Raw genomic sequence first — 18,984 nt, 5'->3', positions numbered from 1 at the left:
CCTCCCCTGGGGGGGCGGGGCCGCGGCCGGAGGAAAGAGGGGCTCGCGCCCTCACGCGCCTCTAAATGGGCGCGAGCCAATCGGCTCCCCGCTCGGGCGTCGACTCCTCAGGCCTGGGCGATGACGTTACCCCAACGTGCCTGTGGGCTCGGCTTTCCGCTCGTCTTGCCTGGGCGGGCCAGCGTCCCGCTCTTCCCTCCAGGTGAAGCCTTGCCCTTCCCTCCCCCGGCCGGCTCCACTTCCGGTTCCGGTCTTGCTCAGCCCGGACCTGCTGCAGAGCTCGGCATGGCGGGCAGCCGGCTGGAGACCGTCGGCAGCATCTTCACCCGGTATAATGTTGGTATTTATTAAGCGCTTACTATGTGCCGAACACCGTTCTGAGCGCTGGGGTAGACATAGGGGAATCGGGTGGTCCCACGTGGGGCTCACAGTCTTCATCCCCATTTTACAGGTGAGGGAACTGAGGCACAGAGAAGTGAAGTGGCTTGCCCACAGGCACACAGCCGACAAGGGGCAGAGCTGGGATTCGAACTCATGAGCCCTGACTCCAAAGCCCATGCTCTTTCCACTGAGCCACGCTGCTTCTCCTAATGTTGGTATTTGTTAAGCGCTTACTATGTGCAGAGCACTGTTCTAAGCGCTGGGGTAGAAACAGGGGAATCAGGTTGTCCCACGTGGGGCTCACAGTCTTAATCCCCATTTTACAGATGAGGTAACTGAGGCACAGAGAAGTGAAGTGACTTGCCCACAGTCACACAGCTGACAAGTGGCAGAGCCAGGATTCGAACCCATGACCTCTGACTCCAAAGCCCGTGCTCTTTCCACGGAGCCACACTGCTTCTGAGCTCATTTTATTGCCACTGTTCTTGTCTGCCTGTCTCCCCCCGATTACACCGTCAGCCCGTCAAAGGGCAGGGACTGTATCTGTGGCCGATTTGTCCATTCCGAGCGCTTAGTCCAGTGCTCTGCACAGAGGAAGCGCTCAATAAATACTACTGAATGATAGAGCTGGAGCCTGGGGGGGGTGGGCAGAGGACCCTGTGCCCCCCCTGCCCCTGCAAGGCCTTCTTAATGGCATTTACCCCGCGCTTACTAGGTGCCAGGCACTGTTCAATTCAATAGGTGTGATTGAGCGCTTACTATGTGCACAGCACTGGGCTGAGCGCTTGGAATAATCATGTTGGGGTATTTGTTAAGCGCTTACTATGTGCAGAGCACTGCACTAAGCTCTTGGAATAATGATGTTGGTATTTGTTAAGCGCTTACTATATGCAGAGCACTCTACGAAGCGCTTGGAATAATAGTATTGGTATTTGTTAAGAGCTTACTATGTGCAGGGCACTGGACTAAGCGCTTGGAATAATCCTGTTGGTATTTAAGCGCTTACTGTGCAGAGCCCTGGACTAAGCGCTTGGAATAATCATGTTGGTATTTGTTAAGCACTTACTATGTGCAGAGCCCTAGTCTAAGCGCTTGGAATAATGTTGGTATTTAAGCGCTTATTATGTGCAGAGCACTGCACTAAGCGCTTGGAATAATAATGTTGGTATTTGTTAAGCGCTTAGTATGTGCAGAGCACTCTACGAAGCGCTTGGAATAATAGTATTGGTATTTGTTAAGAGCTTACTATGTGCAGAGCACTGGACTAAGCGCTTGGAATAATAGTGTTGGTATTTGTTAAACGCTTACTATGTGCAGAGCACTGGCCTGAGCGCTTGGAATAATGTTGGTATTCGTTAAGCACTTACTATGTGCAGAGCACTGGATTAAGTGCTTGGAATAATGTTGGTATTTGTTAAGCACTTACTATGTGCAGAGCACTATTCTAAGCGCTGGGGAAGATACAGGATAATCATGAGGCGCACAGTCTTCATCCCCATTTTCCAGATGAGGTCACTGAGGCCCAGAGAAGTGAAGTGACTTGTTCACAGTCACCCAGCTGAAAAGTGGCAGAACCTGGATTCGAACCCATGATCTCTGACTCCCAAGCCTGGGCTCTTTCCACTGAGCCATGCTGCTTCAAAATAATAATGGTGTTTGTTAAGGGCTTTACTCTGTGTCAAGCACTGTTCTAAGCACTGGGGTAGATACAAGGTAATCAGGTTGCTTCACGTGGGGCTCACAGTCTTATTCCCCATTTGACAGATGAGGGAACTGAGGCAGAGAGGAAGACAAGTGACTTGCCCCAAGTCACACAGCAGAGAAGCGGTGGAGGCGGAATGAGAACCCACATCCCCTGATTCCCAAGTCCGTGCTCTTTCCACTCAGCCGTGCTGCTTCTCTGTAGCGTGATTGAGTGATTCACGAATTAAGTGACTTAGCCAAGGTCACACAGCAGATAAGGGGCACAGCCGGGACTAGAACCCAGGTCCTTCTCTGAGTCCCAGGCCCGTGCTCTAGCCATTAGGCCACACTGCTTCTCACTCCATTCTCCAGTGTGGGACCCCCTCTCCTTGCTCCCCCTCACTCCCCACCCCCACCCCAGGGCTGTCTGTTTCCTCCACTGTGGACCCCCCTCCCCCTCCCCCTTCTAGGGGTAACCTCTGCCCTCTGGGTGGAGGCTCTGCCCTGGGGTGGGGGCCCTGCGAGGGTGTTCGTTTACACTTGGGGGTGGCTTTGGGGATCAGCGCCTCCAAATGACCCTACCATATCTCCTGCCCCTGAGAACGGGTGTCATAGCACCACTTCTCCATCTTTACTCCCCCCATTTTTCCCTGGCCCCTTCCTCCAGTCTTTTTTTTTTAAATGGTATTTAAATACTTACTATGTTCCATGTACAATACTTAGCCCCGGGGTTGATACAACATAATTGGTTTGGACACAGCTCCTGCCCTATGTAGGACTGTAGAAGCAGTGTGGCGTAGTGGGCAGACCGCGGTCCTGGGAGTCAGGTGGTCATGGGTTCTAATTCTGGCTCTGCTACCTGTATTCTGTGTGACCTGCAAGTCACTTCTCTGTGCCTCAGTTCCCTCATCTGTAAAATGGGGATTGAGACTATGAGCCCCATCTGGGACAGGGACTGTTTCCAACCCAATTTGCTTGTATCTACCCCGGTGCTTAATAAAGTGCTTGGCACATCGAAAGTGCTTAACAAATACCAAAATTATTATTATTAGTGCAGTCTTAATGTTCATTTTACAGGTGAGGTAGCTGGGGTCCAGAGAAGTTAAGTGACTTGCCCAAGCAGACAAGTGGCAGAGTGGCATTAGGATTAGAACTCAGTTCCTCTGCTTCCCTGGCTCGTACTCTCTCCCCTAGACCATGCCACTTTGTAGCTGCTTTCCCCTCTCCTCCCCTAGCTGACGGGAAGTTCCTGGTGGGCAGAAAGGGAGGCGGAAGGGTGGGGAAGGAAGCGTCTCTCTCCCAGGCTTGGCTTTCTCAGCCCAGTTTGATCCTTCGGCTGGCCATGAAAGGGGAATGTCAGGCCGATGTAGTTTCCTACCTCCCTCAGGACACGGGACCTGCTTCGTGCCGGTGTGATGACAGAGAAGCCCCTTTGGTATGACGTGTACGCCGCCTTCCCCCCCTTGAGAGAGCCGGTCTTCCGGAGGGTCCGCCAGCGCTATGGCAAAGCCAAGGCCCTGGTCCCTGAGATCCTGTACCAAGAAGATCGAATCAGAGCGTGAGTCATGCACCGGCCAGACTGGATTTATGGGGCGGAATTGGTTGGACCCCTGGAAGGGGTGGCTAAGGTAGCAACAGCCCAGCTTTCAGTTGAGAGGCGGAATTGGAGATTTTCCTGGAGAAGGACTTGAAGGTCTAAAGGGAGAAACCAGTCATTAGGCTGAGAGAGATGGAAGCCCCGGAAGCAGGCGTTAGAGGTGAGCAACTAGCCCAGCGGCCTCCAGGATGAGAACGGTCTTTTCCTCCAGTGGCACTGGAGCAGCCTGAAACGTCTAAATGAACATTGGGTGGGGGTCAACTCTAGTAAGCAAAGTCAGCTTTCTTGAATTCTCAAGTTCCTACCAAGGATCCCAAGGCAAAAGCCCATTCTCTTAAAGTCCAAGGGGCTTAAATCGCAATACGGTCTTTTCCTCTGGAGATCTCAGAGTGCTGATGCCTGAGATCCTGCCTGTTGTAAACCATTGCAGTCAATCATATTTAGTGAGTGTGCAGACCACTGTACTAATCACTTGGAAGAGTATGGTACAACAGAATTAGCAGTCACGCTCCCAGCCCATAACAAGCTTACAATCTAAAGGGAGCTGCAGAGACTTAATTGCTACCGCTGCCCAGATGGGACTTAGAAGACATTTAAGTAAAAGCGACTACACTTTGAAATCACGCTGCTTTTCCACAGAACTCAAAGCATTTTCTGGATGGAATTTAATTTGTCCTTAGCACACCAGGACACGATCTGGGGTTGGGACTCGGCCCATCCTGCCCCAGTACCAGCCCTGGAGGATGGCATTCAAGGGGCAGACTGAAGAAGGACTCTGTGACTCGTTTTCGGGGGAACAGACAGCAGGGCTCCCCCAGAAGTGAAACCCAGACCCCTGGCAGCTCGGTCCAGGCTCATCTTTTAAGTCACTGGCCCTCGAGCGGCCATACCAGGCTTTGGCTCAAAATGAAATGCTCCTTGGAGTCAGCATCCGCTGCGGACTTGGTGCCAATACAATATGGCCCAGATCCAACCCATGTAGGGTACTACTGGTAACCCTAGAAGCAGCATGCCTACCCTGAGGTTAATATTTGGGGTATTTGCTTCCTGTTAGATCTGAGGTATCCAGTATAGCAAGGAGGTGCCTGGGCATTTTATGCCTCTGAAAGCACTTTGGGTGGTGGAGGAGCATCGGGGAAGGAGCATTTTGGGTGGAGAATTGTGGATTGGAGAAGGTCCCGAGAGGGGAGGAATATTGCACGTTCTCCTTTCTGCTCCCCAGCAAAGTTGATTCATAAACGAAATACCAGTAAGTGTGATATGCAGGCAAAATCCTCTAACATTTTTCATCTTTTGTCCTTTTCGTGTTAGGCAACTGGCCTGAACGTGTGCACTGCACAGTTGATTCTGTTCTCTTAGCTACCGGGCCTGGCCAACAGATGGAGACTTACACTGTGTTGTCTTTATCCTCCAGGAAATTTTATTCTGCTTACGGCTCTGGCCCGAGAGCCTTTGAACTGTTTAACTCAAACTTCAAATCTACCAGCCAAAGGTAAGAGGATTTTGTATGGCCAAGTCTCTTTAGGGCAAAACTAACAGCGGTTGGAAAAGAATCTGCAAAATACACATGCTTCTTTACCACATCTTTTGACCTGTTAACCTTTAATGTTAAGGAGGATTGATGGATTATTAATTTGTTGTTGTCTTTCAACATGAAGGGGTTGAAAAGGTCGAGGTTGAGGGTGTGTGTAGGTAGGTGTTTCTGTAAGTGGATGTCCTCCTTTATGTTACCTAATTGTCAGCAGTGGCTGGAGTTGCCTCTCTCTCCCCTTTGCAAGCCCCCCTGACCCCTAAGGTTTGCCCTGGGGCCCTTAGGGGGTGGGGGCAAGATCTGTGGCTAGGTAGGCTCTGTCTTTCCTTTTTTTTTTATTTTATGGTAATGGTTAAGTGCTTAATATGTGCCAGACATTGTACTGAGTATACAGACTAATCAGGTTGGACACAGTTCATGTCCCACAAGGGGGCTCATGGTCCTAATATCCATTTTACAGATGAGGCCCAGAGAAGTTAGGTGACTTGGCCCACAGCCTAGCTCCTTAGCACTTATACATATCTGTAATTTATTTATATTAATGTCTGTCTCCCTTTTTAGACTTGTTGTGGGCAGGAAATGTTTTTGTTATATTGTACTCTCCCAAGCACTTGCTGTGCACACAGTAAGTGCTCAATAAATATGATTGACTGACTGACCGACTTGCCTGAGGTCACCCAGGAGACAAGTGTCAGAGGTGGGATTATAACCCAGGGCCTTCTGACTCCCAGGCCCGAGCTCTAGCCACTTTCTCTTTCCATCGGCAACCTCTCTGGTGGGGTTGGTGGTGTGGGACTCCAGAAACACGAGCCTTGGCTGCAAGGTAAAATCACACTGATGTGCATAACATCTCCACCCTGTTGTGTAGATTCAGGTGAGATTTACGCCTGACATTTCTCCTTATCTCCAGCCTCTCCCCCCATTCAGTCCATCCTCTGCACCGTTACTCAGGTCATCTTTTGAAACCTCTTTCATGAACTTTTCTCTGCCTGCCTCCATCAGAATGTAAAATCTTCATGGGCAGGCAACATGTCATGTGGTATTAAGTGCTTGCTCTGTGTCAAACACTGTACCGAATGCTGGGATAGGTAGAAAATAATCAGGTTGGATAAAGCCCTTGTTCCACATGGGCCTCACACTCCTAATTAGGAGCAAACAGGTATTTCATTCCCATTTTACAGAAGAAGAAACTGAGGCCCAGAGAAGTTGCAGCTTGCCCTCGGGGCACACAGCAGTCAAGTGCTGAAGTTGGGATTAGAACCCAGGTCCTCTGACTCCAAGGCCGTGCTCTTTCAACTAGGTCATGCTTGCTTCTCTTGTGCTTCTGTTGTACCTCCCAAGCACTTAGCTCCGTGCATTGTGCGCAGGAAATACTATTATTAGTCTTCCTACTGCTAATGGCCTTAAAAACGGGTAAATTGACCAGTGATGGGGAGCCAGTGTGGGAGCTGCCTTAGGGATGAAAAGCTCATTTATTGTGCATGCAGGGCAGTCACTGAGGAGAGAAAAGGGTTGGTGTTGTCCTGAACTGAAAAAAAAACCCCACAAAAACGCTGCTAGAAACACACAGACCCTCAGCTGGGCAGGGCGGGCCGTACTTATCCCGGGCTTGGGATTGCAGGTTTGTCGAAAAGTACACAGAATTGCAGAACCTGGGAGAAACCGATGAAGAAAAATTATTTGGAGAAACGGGGAAGGCTTTACTGGCGGAGGGCATCACTCTACGGAGAAAAGACGGAGCAGCCGGCGTAAGTGTCCAGGGGTTGGTCTACCTGAGACCCCTTCCCCAGCCTCTCCCCCTCTGCACCCCTTTGCCCTCGGCACTTCAGGCTTTCCCTGCTGTAGTCTTTCGGTTTCCTTCCACTGTTTACCCGCTTGGAGAAGATTCGACTGCAACTCCTCCAGTCCTGATGACCGCCTTAAGTGTGATGCTCTGTCTCTGTAACAGGGAGGTCAAAAGGCTGCCCAGAAACCCATGCTCACGAGCCTCAAGCTCAAAGCCTTATTGGACGAGAGCCAGAGTCAGCAAGGGGCCCAGCAGGAGCAACATTTGGAATCCGCTGAAGAGCAACAGAAAAATCTCTCTCCCCACTGATCGACTGTAGATTCGCCCATCCAGGGTTCCTGGCGTCTCGACATCTGTGCCGGGTAGAGGCGAGTTGTGCTAGTTTTAACAACTGTTGAGATGCATAAATGCGCCCCTTTAAGAACTGACACTTGTGTTTTACCCTGTTCTGAGCTGTCACGAAACCCAGAATGCTAGTTCTGGAGAAAATTATGTAATTTTTTTAATAAATAAAGAATTTGATGGTCACTCACTCATCAGATAAACTCACTGCAGATCATCTTTCAAAGTGCATTTCATGTTTTAAGTGGGTTCTTGATTGGCATTAGGCGTGATATTATGTGGGCTGGATACACTTTGCTGTGTGCGATCGTTCCCTCAGCTCTTAATATGTCAAACAATTGCTTGGACAGATTAAGTCTGTTCCCCTAGCTGATTTATTTTTGTCCCGTGATGATCCCGGCTGCAGCTTTTGCTTTAGAGCTGTTGACCTTCTCCGCAGTGAAAGACCAAGCTGCTACACGCATATGCTTTGCAAGATAACGGAGCCAACAAAACGATCGGCACAATTACTGAAGGGGGAGGACATGACTGAGTACCTCCCAGCCGCCAAAGGGTGGTCAGGGCCAGGGCCAAGTATTCAGCTAAAGTTTGAATTTCGACGTCGTTTCTGGAAGCCCGCTGGATGGCTGATCGCCAAGAGGGTGGGAATGAGAAGCGCTTGGCGTAGTGGAAAGGACACAGGCCTGGGAGTCAGAAGACCTGCGTTTTAATCCCGGCTCTGCCACTTGTCTGCTCTGTGACCTTGGGGCAGGTCATTTAGCTTTTCTGTGCCTGTTGCCTCATCTGTAAAATGGGGATTAAGACCGTGACCCTCTTATGGGTCATGGACTGTGTCCAGGCTGATTAGCTTGTATCTGCCCCAGTGCTTAGTACAATACCTGGCATGTAGTAAAACTCTTATCAAATACCATTTAAGTAAAAAATAAAGAATGGACAAGCAGTAACAGCACGTTACGCGGAAGAGTGGTTATATCCCAGAGTGATTTCAACTCTAGTATTTCCATTAGGGCCAAGGGTTGATTGCATTTATCAATTTAAAAGGAGGAAATGCACTGAGACTGTGATTCCCACGTGGGACAGGCACTGTGTATGACCTGGTTCTCTTGTATCTACCCCGGTGCTTAGTACAGTGCTTGACGAATAATAACTCCTGAACAAATATCACATTATTTGGATTAACTTCCGTTAGTGGATATTTCTAGCAAAGAAGTGCTCACCCTCCTGACTGTTCCTCAGAGCTGCCTGCTTATAAACTTCATGAGAAACAAATGAAGACACCCCGACATGCCTGCTGCCCTTCCTAGTCCCCATTAACCTCCCCTCCCCCAGGAGGATGTGGCGGAGGAGGGAGAGGAATGGAATTTGTTCAGGCGCTAGGCAGGAAGTGCTGCATGTGCCCACCAGGCATGGCCTGTTGCCAGACCCGGGGCAGTTCCCAAGAATGTAGATGACCCGGTTATTACATTTGAACTCTGAATCGGAAAGACGGAGCCAAATAGAAACATAAAGATGTCATTGTTTTTCATCAGTCTATTGTATTTACTGAATGCTTACTGTGTGCAGAGCACTGTACTAAACCCTTGGGAGAGTACAATATAACAGAATCGGTAGATAAGTTCTCTGCCCAAAGCGAGCGGGAGGCATATAAAAAAAGTAAGTTATGGATATATACCTAAGTGCTGTGGAGCTGAGGGAGGGGTGAATAAAGGGAGCAAATCCAAGGGTGATGCAGAAGGGAGTGGGAGAAGAAATGAGGGCTTAGTTGGGGAAGGTTTCTTGGAGGAGATGTGCTTTTAATAAGTCTTTGAAGGCCGGGAGAGTGATCATCTTGTCCGATATGAAGTGAGAGAGAGTTTCAGGCCAAATGCAGTATGTGGGCAAGAAATCCGCGGCAAGATAGATGAGATGGAGGCACAGTAAGTATGTTGGCATTAGAGAAGCGAAGTGTGTGGGCTGAGTCAAAGCAGGAAAACAGGGAAGTAAGGTAGAAGGGAACAAGGTGATTGCTTTAAAGCTGATGGTGAGGAGTTTCCGTTTCATGTGGAGGTGAACATGTAACCCCTTGAGGTTCCTAAGGAGTGGAGAAATGTGGACTGAACAATTTTGTAGAAAAATGATCCGGCAGCGGAGTGAAGTATGGCCTGGAGTGGGGAGAGACAGGAGGCAGGGAGGTCAGCAACGAGCCTGATGTAGTAGTCAAGGTGGGATAGGATATGTGCTTAAAGGGGTGGAAGTCTGGAGAGAAAGGAAAGGGTGGATTTTTGTGTCGCTGTGAAGGTTGAACTGACAGGATCTGTTGACAGATTGAATATGTGGAATGAATGAGAAAGATGACTCAAGGATAACGCCAAGGTAATGATACAGGGAGGATGGTGGTGCTGTATACAGTAATGGGAAAGTCATGGTGAGGACTAGGTTTGAGTGGGAGTATGAGGAATTCTGTTTTAGAAATGTTAAGTTGGAGGTGTCGGCAGGACTTCCAAGTAGAGATGTCCTCAAGGCAGGAGGGAATGCAAGACTGCAGAGGAGGGAGATCAGACCTGGAGATGTAGATTTGGGAATCATCACATAGAGATAGATGAAGCCATGGGAGCCAGCGAGTTCTCCAAAGGAGTGGATGTAGATGGAGAATAGAAGAAGACCCAGAACTGAGCCCTGAGGGCTACAGGCAGAAGAGGAGCCAGCGAAAGAGACTGAGAGTGAGTGGCCAGAGAGATGGGAGAAGGCAGTGATATTGAAGCCAATGTTGGATAATGTTTCCACATGTCTGTGGTATTAAATGCTTGCTCTGTAGCAAACACTACTGAATGCTGGGGTAGATAGAAAACAATCAGATTAGACAGAACCCTTGTTCCACAGGGGCTTCACACTCTTAATTAGGAGTGAACAGGTATTTCATTCCCATTTTACAGAGGAGGAAACAGGCCCAGAGAAGTTGCAACTTGCACTCGGGACACACAGCAGTCAAGCCCCGAAGTTGGGATTAGAATCCAGGTCCTCTGACTTCAAGGCCCGTGCTCTTTCAACTAGGTCATGCTTGCTTCTCTTGTGCTTCTGTTTTACCTCGTAAGCGCTTAGCTCTGTGCACTGTGCTGAGGAAATACCATATCCCATATCACGTATTCCAGACCTGAGAGGCCTCTAGATTATCAGCTCCTTAAGGGGAGCGATTGTGTTTACCAACTGAATTGGCCTCCCCTAAGCACTTAGTGCTCTGCACAAAGTTAGTGCTCAGTAAATACCATTGATTGATTAATTGATTGACTGAGGGAAAATGGAATCTTTCTGAGCTGTTAGCTCTTTGAAGTCTGTCCCTCCCAATTCCCCCCTGCCCAATTAGAATCTCTGCCTTCCTCCTGTCCAGTGCTCATAATGAAAAGTTGGTACCTCCAGGCACTCTGACACTGATGGTGATGGCAGTGAATATTTCTATCTGCAGAGGCCACCTCCCAAAGTCCTAAAATGGCTCAGGGTGGGACCCTTTTCCCCTAGTAAACGGCCTGTCATTTTTTTGTATTCCCCATCAATCATTCAGTTGTATTTATTGAGTGCTTAGTAGGTGCAGACCACTGTACTGAGTGTTTGGGAGAGTACAACACAACAGAATTAGCAGACCCATTCCCTCTCCAAGCCTCTAGTCTGCAGGGGGAGACAGACATCATCATTCCTAGCAGAGTGTTCGCTGAGATAGGGAAATATGCTTCTTCACAGTAACGTTAGATGATCTTGGTGTTTGAAAATTAACTTGGGGCTGGGCGATTTTTCTTACCCCATAATCCTTCACAACTTTCTGTTGTAACAAAGAGGGGAGGAATGGGGCTGGCAGCTTTATTGACCACCCACAGGGCAGTGAGGGTCAAAATGTGCGAAGCTGATGGAGAAGAAACTGGGATGTGGTCCTTAGATGGAGAAACACAATCAATAGTATTTATTGAATGCTTACTATGTGCAGAGCACTATACTAACCGCTTGGGAGAGTATAATACAACAGAATTAGCAGATACGTAAGCTTACAGTCTGGAGGGGGAGATGGACATTAATATGAATAAATAATATATATAATTTAAAGATACACAAATGCTGTAGGGTTGGGGCAGAGATCTTTATAGTCTATCACCCCCTCCCCCTTACCTGTAATGTATTTTAGTGTCTGCCTCCCTGACTAGATTGTACTATTTCCTCTACCCTACTCTCCCAAATTCTTAGTACAGTGCTCTGCACACCAATGCTAAATAAATCCTTTGATTGATTCATAAGGAGTGTTGAGGGGGTTTGGGCCCATTCCTTTGCTTCCTTTCTCTGGATTCTGGAGGTAGATTCCCGTTCAACCTGAAGGAGCAAGGCGGAGAGCCTGCCCAGGGCGGTCACAGTGTCTTTTCAACCTGTCAGCGGGGACCCCAGTGGCTTGGCGACATCTGCGGGTGTCTGAGGTGGTGATGGTAGGCCTTGGAGGGAAAGAGAGGGGAGGTCACCTTGACTGACTGAGGAAACACACCTGCCGTCCTGTGGCAGAAACAGGAAATAGGATTTGGGGCTTTGGAGGGAAATTGCCTGCCTTTAAAAACCTGGGCCTGATTGGCTGAGCCCAGCCCCAAGCAAGTTCCTGCTGAGATGCTGTAGTAAGGCAAGCAGGGATTGCTGCAGTTCTGAGATGGGAAGATTGCTAGGGGAGGCAGGGAGCCTGCATGCTTGGGATTTTCTGTCAGGAATAGACAGGAAGTTAAGTATTTTGTCGGCCACCAAAAGAAAGACAGAAAAAAAAAGCATCCTTCGACAGACAACTCACTGCAGGCTTTTGCAAAATGCTAGCTAGGAACAAAACCCCATTTTGTTAGCGAGACGTTCATTTGATTGATGCTTCTCCTCTGCTGCAACTCAAAATGTCAGTCACGCTGACCTGGTCGTTCAAGTATTTTAATTAAAAGCGGGTTCTGAGCAAAACCCTGTAGTGGTCTATTTATTATTTATCGAGCATTTCACTTCCAGCAGTTAGTGAAAGGTCAGTAGCTTCAACAGCTGTTTTGTTTTTGGTGAGCCGCTTAGATGAAAGAGAGATACAATCAATCACTGCGCCCGCCTGTTGGTGAAGTGGCCGGTCACCATTTAATAGTCATCGTGGCATTTGGCACCACGGCCCACTGGAACCCCCAGGAAGGGTGAGAGTATGTGTGTGTGTGTGTGTGTGTGTCTGTGTGTGTCCCTTGCAGGTGAACAATTCCCCGAAAGCCAACATCAGGTTGGGATGATGATTAATAATGAGATATTGATTGTTTCCAAATGTCACCCACGGCTTCGACTGTTGGCTCTGGTCTTCGTGTTCTCCCACTAGATGGTGCTGCACCCCCACACCCGTTCAGCTACACCCGTTCAGCTACACCCGTTCAGCTACACCCCTTCCCTCTCCCCTCCGTTACCCTGCAAGGTTGCAGTGTGTCCTTGAAAAGACAGAATCCTGGTCGAGATTGGGAGCCCAGGGACCCAGGGTAAAAGCTCTCCCAAATTCACTCGGATTTCAACCATTTTACAGTCGCACAGGATTTTTCTTTTCTAGGTTGGCAGGTGTTTGATATGTTGAGTTGGGCGGGGGAGGGCTGTCCTTTGTTTCCAATTCTCCCTTCTATTCCAGTTAATGCCTTCCCGTCTTCCTCTTAACAGTTGCACTTCCCTCTGTCTCCTCTTTGCCTGCATTTCGTTGTCGCCAGGAAGGATTGCTGAATTTTCAGGTGAAAGGAGACAGTTGGCCCCAGGGTCCGGTGCTGTAAAAGGGGCCAGGCCCTAGCGGGCTTGTTGGAGTGAGAGAAGGCCAAGGTTTGGTCATCCAACTTTTCCCTCCCCGGTGTATACGTGGACGGACACGGAGAGCGCTCCCGTTTCTTCTCTGCTCTCTCTCTGCTCGCCCCAGAGGCTTCACTCTCAGGTTTTGGAGGGTGCTTTTTTTTGGCTGTCTGGATCAGTGGGTTCCACAGTACCCCAAAACACACCGTCAGAGCCAGAGCCAGATTGGGGAATGGGGCTCTGTCAGGTCCCACGCGAGCCACCTGGCAGAGGATCTAAGGCTTTCCGTCCTGAAGGCTGTTTACAGCAAGCTTGATGACAGAATCAATCTTGCCCGATAGGAAGTATGGAGATAAATTATGAGGGAGCGTGGGGGTGAGGGAGGAAGAGAGGAAAAGTTTGAAAGTCTGGTCTCTGCGTCGAACCCAGTTCTTTTCTGAAGGGTGAATTATCTGCTCTTTGAGCTCCTTCACAGGGCTGTCAGCCTGAACACTGAAAGCCGAACACCATCCCCTGAATGTTAAACAGGAAGAGAGGCAATTCCTAGGCCTTATCAGCCAGTTTCTCTCTCCTTCCAGCAGCCGAGGGATGATGAGCCTTCTCCATCACCCAGCGGGAGTCTCCACCTCCCAGCTTCCCAAAGCTCCTCCCTAACGCGTCCCATTTGTCATGCCTGGCTTCCCACCAGGTACCCCTCACTGCAAAGTCTTTCACTCTTTGTCGGAACAAAGGGCGAGCCTAATGATTTCCAGCTGTCCAAGTGCCAGGCCAAACACCTGGTGAGGTCCAGAGCTCAGTGTGCATTGCTCATCCGTATTGCTCAGGACTCATTCTCACAGCCAACTAGTTGGTGGGTTTTGCACGTTCAAAATGGGGAAACTGAGGCTTGAAAGTTCTCCACTAGGCTGCAAACTTCCTGAGGGCAGGGATCATGCCTATGAACTCTACTGGACTCTCCCAAATGTGTAGCACAGTGCTCGGCACATAGTAGGAGCTCAATAAATACTACCGATTGACCATGACTTGCTCAAGAGGCTACAGCAGGGCTCCTTCAGATGTTAAGCAAAGTAAACCACAGTCTCACATAGGGCTCAAAGTCTTAATCCCCATTTTACAGATGAGGTAACTGAGGCCCAGAGAAGTGAAGTGACTTGCCCAAGGTCACCCAGTGGCAGAGCTGGGGCTAGAGCTCATGTTCTTCTGACTTCCAGCCCTGTGCTTTGTCCACGAGGTCACGCTACTCCAAAATTTCTTCCCCAATTAATTTTCCAGCATCCTGGAAAATTATAAACCCATCAGCTAAATCTAGAATTTATGAATGTATTTATACCCATCCTCGGCACCCACGTATACATGCTCAGTCTATTATTTATTCTGACTACTCAAGTTGGAAAAATTTTTTTGTTTGTCTCCTCTACTAGACTGTGAGCTCCTTGTGATCACGGATCATGTGACTTTTTTATTCAGTGCTTCCTAAGGACTTAGTGGGAAATGGGTGCTCAATAAATAGTATTATTACTACCGTGACGGCTACTACTCTCACCACCACTATTAGCCCGGAGTATGGACTAGACGACCCCCAGAGGGCTGGAGGCAGTGGCCTAGTGGAGAAAGCACAGACCTGGGAGTCAGAGGTCCCGAGTTCTAATCCCAGCTCCACCACGTATCTGTCCCGTGACCTTGGGCAAGTCATGTGATTTCCTTGGGCCTCAGTTCTCTTATCTGTAAAATGGGGATTCGTTACCTGTTCTCCCTCCTACATAGACCCTGAGCTCCATGTGGGACCTGATTAACTTCCATCTACCCCAGTGCTTAATACAGTGCTTGGCGCATAGTAAGTGCTTAACAAATATCACAATTGTTATATTTTCCACTTCTGGGATTATTATGACCTACCCAAGGTCACATAGCAGAGTCAGAAGATTGTACTCAGAGGTGCAGTTCCCTAAAGAGGAAGCGATAACATCCAACTGCATGTGTTTAGGAGAGAAGAGCTTGGCACGATGAATGTGAAATGGCTCCTACCATGTAAGGATGCTGACTCTGCTTCTGAGCCTTTTTTTTTTTTTCAGATAGTAGCAGTATTTATTAAGTGCTTGAACCTCCTTTCTTTCCTGGCCAGCACAGTCCTATTGAGTAATATATTATAAGTGTGTCTCTCTCCAATGATATGTTATGGATAAATCATCAAGGAGGCAGCTCACTGCAGTGATATATTGGTCTAATAGATCATCGGAGTGAAGCCTTCTACAGATGTACAGTCTTACTCAAAGGGTGGTGTCATTCAGGAAAGAATTAGCCCAGCAGCGGATCTGGTTTAATTATAGGATAAAACGTTTGTGAATGATAGGCCAGGGTCTGTGGCACCAGAATTTTGATGCTCAATGGAAAATTATAATTGGGCTTCCTGGGAGAATTGCTGATTATTTTCAAACAGCCTTCTGCTGTATGGTAATAATATAACTTGGCACTTGTATCCAGTAGCACCTTTAATCTCTGGATCCCCAACTCTCTGCAAATCTGAGTGCTCTTATCCTTCCATTATAATTTTAGGTCACTCAGAGAGTTACTTGGAAATAGCCACAGAAAGTCTCCCAGACCCTTTCACGAGGTGTCGACCTAATAATAATAATAATGTTGGTATTTGTTAAGCGCTTACTATTTGCCGAGCACTGTTCTAAGCGCTGGGGTAGACACAGGGGAATCGGGTTGTCCCACGTGGGGCTCACAGTCTTAATCCCCATTTTACAGATGAGGTAACTGAGGCACCGAGAAGTGAAGTGACTTGCCCAAAATCACACAGCTGACAAGTGGCCGAGCCGGGATTCGAACCCATGACCTCTGACTCCAAAGCCCGTGCTCTTTCCACTGAGCCACACTGCTTCCTCATAATGTTGGTATTTGTTAAGCGCTTACTATGTGCCGAGCTGTTCTAAGCGCTGGGGTAGACACAGGGGAATCAGGATGTCCCACGTGGGGCTCACAGTCTTAATCCCCATTTTACAGATGAGGTAACTGAGGCACAGAGAAGTTAAGTGACTTGCCCACAGTCACACAGCTGACAAGTGGCAGAGCTGGGATTCAAACTCATGACCTCTGACTCCAAAGCCCATGCTCTTTCCACTGAGCCACGCTGCACTGGGGGTAGGGTGAGGGGTCTGGAATGGAATCCCAAAGAATAATCCTTGCACTGGATCTATTCAGTATCTCTTTTGAAATTTGAATTTTTTTATTCCGATTCCCCTATTGGTAAATAATTTCATCTAATGGGAAGACAGGGTTGCAAACAGCGAAGGCCTAGAACGCAGTCAGTCTCCCAGCCTCGAAGCTGTGCTCCCACATCCCAGCTGTGCTGGGTGAGACCTGTGAAGAGAATGAACGACAGCAGGGTAACCAGACAGATGCTGACATCGGCAAACCAAAAGTAAGTAGGGGCAGGGGAACATTTGAACGATTCAGTAATACAGAGCCTTAGATAAAACTGCATCCCAGCTGAAAACTCAAAGTCAGTTTCCATGGACAGGGCAGCAGGGCACACTGTTTTCAAGAAAGGACCAGCTCTTTTGGTGAAGAGGCTTCATGAGGATCAGGAGATGAGGAGCAAGAGCCCAAATAGCAGCAGAAGCTGCACACATCCAACACCACAGCACAACAAGGGGCAGCCTTTGTGTGTGTAGAGTGCGACTGGGACTGTGAGAACCACACTGGCCCTGTCGGTCACACATACACCCACATAGGTGAATTTTACCATCAGTGGCATCTACTTTCACTTCGCTCTGCCAACACCAATTTCCATCTCACTCCCGACCTCTTGCCCACGTTCCCTCTCTGATCTGGAACTCTCTCCCCCTCCATTTGTGACAGACCACCACTCTCCCCTCTTTCAGAGCCTTATTAAAATCACATCTCCTCCAAGAGACCTTCTTCCACTAAAGCCCTCATTCCCCCTGCTCCCTCTCCCTTCCGCGATGCGTTTGCACTTGAATCTGTACTGTTTAAACACTTGATATTCTCTCCAACCTCAACCCCCCAGCCCCTGCCTGCCCCGCCCCCCAGCCCAAGCAGAGCGGGGGACCATGGCCATCTGAACCTGGCTATTTCTTCATCCTTTCTCCTCACTGGGCCCAACCAGTGAGGCGGGGTTGCATCGAGCGAGGTGTCATTGCCATCTGTGTTCCAGAATCTTACTTTTGGTCATCCTGACTGGCCATTTGACCATTTGACCAGTTAAGCTCAAAGGTGACATTCATGAAAGGACTTGAGAAACTGGGCAGGTCGTCAGTGGGCTGGACAGCCATATTGAAGGCTGGCAGTTCTGCAGCTTTGTAGACCTTTTTTTTTTTTTGATAGGAAACCTGTTGCCTTGTTGTTGCCACAGTCTGTCTGCCAATCTCCCAAAGGGCTTCTTGGATTCAATTTCTTTCTTCTCTGTAAAGTGTACTGTCGAGGCAGCAGAATTCGGTCTCAGTATAAAGTTCTGAGTTGCATATGGCTTGACAGTATACAAGTACATTGTATTCCCTTCATCAGAACCTGTCAGATATTCAGAGGTAGTTTCTTTTAGCACATCTGTGACCTTATATATATATATATTCATGTCAATATCAACAAGAATCCCATTTTGAGGGGAGTTGCTTTTTTTCCTTAGTTGTTTTAAAACAGATACAGTAAGGTATTTCTGACTTCTATGTAAGAAAAAGGGAAGGCGAATAGCAGTTGAAGAATAAGTGTTTAGCTAAAAGATGAATGTACAGCTCCTGGGTTTCATGTGTCTCACTAAGTTAAAAGAATGAAAGGGATCAGGATAGTTTCCATTATTTCTATGTATTAACTTAATCTGGGATCAGTGATTTTTGAATACTGTTATTTATAGATACTATACTTTCCTTGAAAATTTGTTTTTAAGAATCTTTTAGATTGTGAAACCCTCGGGGAGGCAGATCCTGCCTCTGGCCTGTAACACTCCCTCTTCATATTTGGCCGACAATTACTCCCTCCACCTTCAAAGCCTTATTGAAGGGACATCTCCTTCAAGAGGACTTCCTTGACTAAGCCCTCCTTTCCTGTTCTCCCATTCCCTTCTGCATTGCCCTGACTTGCTTCCTTTATACATCCTTCCCCCCCAGCCCTACAGCACTAACATACATATCTGTAATTTTATTTATGTTTATGTATGTTTCCCCCTCTAGACTGTAAGCTTGCAGTGTGGAGGGAATGTGTCTGTTATATTGTTATATTATATCTGTATAAATTACATAAGTGCTGTGGAGCTGAGAGGAAGGAAGAACAAAGGGAGCAAGTCAGGGTGATGCAGAAAGGAGTGGGAGAAGAGGAAAGGGGGGCTTAGTCTGGGAAGGCCTCCTGGAGGAGATGTGCCTTCAATAAGGCTTTGAAGTGGGGGAGAGTCTTTGGATTTGAGGAGGGCATGTTGCAGTCCAGAGGCAGAACATTGGCCAGGGATCTGCAGTGAGACAGGAGAAAGCAAAGCACAGAGAGAAGGTTAGAACTAGAGGAGCGAAGTGTGCGGGCTGGTTGTAGAAGCAGAGTAGTGAGGTGAGGTAGGAGGGGGCAAGGTGGTGGAGTGCTTTAAAGCCAATGGTGAGGAGTTTTTGTTTGATGCGGAGGTGGATGGGCAAGCACTGGAGTTTTTTGAGGAGCGGGGTGACATGTCCTGAATGCTTCTGTAGAAAAATAATCTGGGCAGCAGGATGAAGTAGTGGGGAGAGACAGGAGGCTGGGAGATCAGCAAGGAGGTTGATGCAGTAATCCAGGCAGGATAGGATGAGTGATTATATTAACATGATTTTATTAACATAGTAGCAGTAAATGCTCAATAAATATGATTGACTGATTAATTCTCAATTGTGTAGTGTCTCCTAGTACTTAATA

At 48.2% G+C, this 18,984-nt stretch overlaps 1 protein-coding gene across 2 annotated transcripts; it reads left to right on the top strand.

The window, feature by feature from the left end:
• The first annotated feature begins 218 nt into the window (after positions 1-218).
• MRPS23 (mitochondrial ribosomal protein S23) lies at positions 219-7,532 on the top strand. 2 transcript variants are annotated; one of them, XM_001517822.6, is made up of 5 exons: positions 219-329; positions 3,452-3,622; positions 5,076-5,153; positions 6,814-6,940; positions 7,141-7,532. In XM_001517822.6, exons 1-5 carry the CDS (start codon positions 286-288, stop codon positions 7,285-7,287), a joined length of 567 nt encoding a protein of 188 aa, XP_001517872.3. In that variant the 5' UTR covers positions 219-285; the 3' UTR covers positions 7,288-7,532. The 2 variants fall into 2 exon arrangements, with proteins under 2 accessions (XP_001517872.3, XP_007656649.1); XM_007658459.4 differs by having other exon boundaries at positions 220-336.
• Positions 7,533-18,984: the final 11,452 nt, after the last annotated feature.

The sequence above is a fragment of the Ornithorhynchus anatinus genome, chromosome 17, assembly GCF_004115215.2.
Source record: "Ornithorhynchus anatinus isolate Pmale09 chromosome 17, mOrnAna1.pri.v4, whole genome shotgun sequence".
Classification (NCBI taxonomy): Eukaryota; Metazoa; Chordata; class Mammalia; order Monotremata; family Ornithorhynchidae; genus Ornithorhynchus; species Ornithorhynchus anatinus.
The sequence above is the reverse complement of the archived record's forward strand: the minus strand, read 5'-3'. Positions and strand labels throughout refer to the sequence as shown.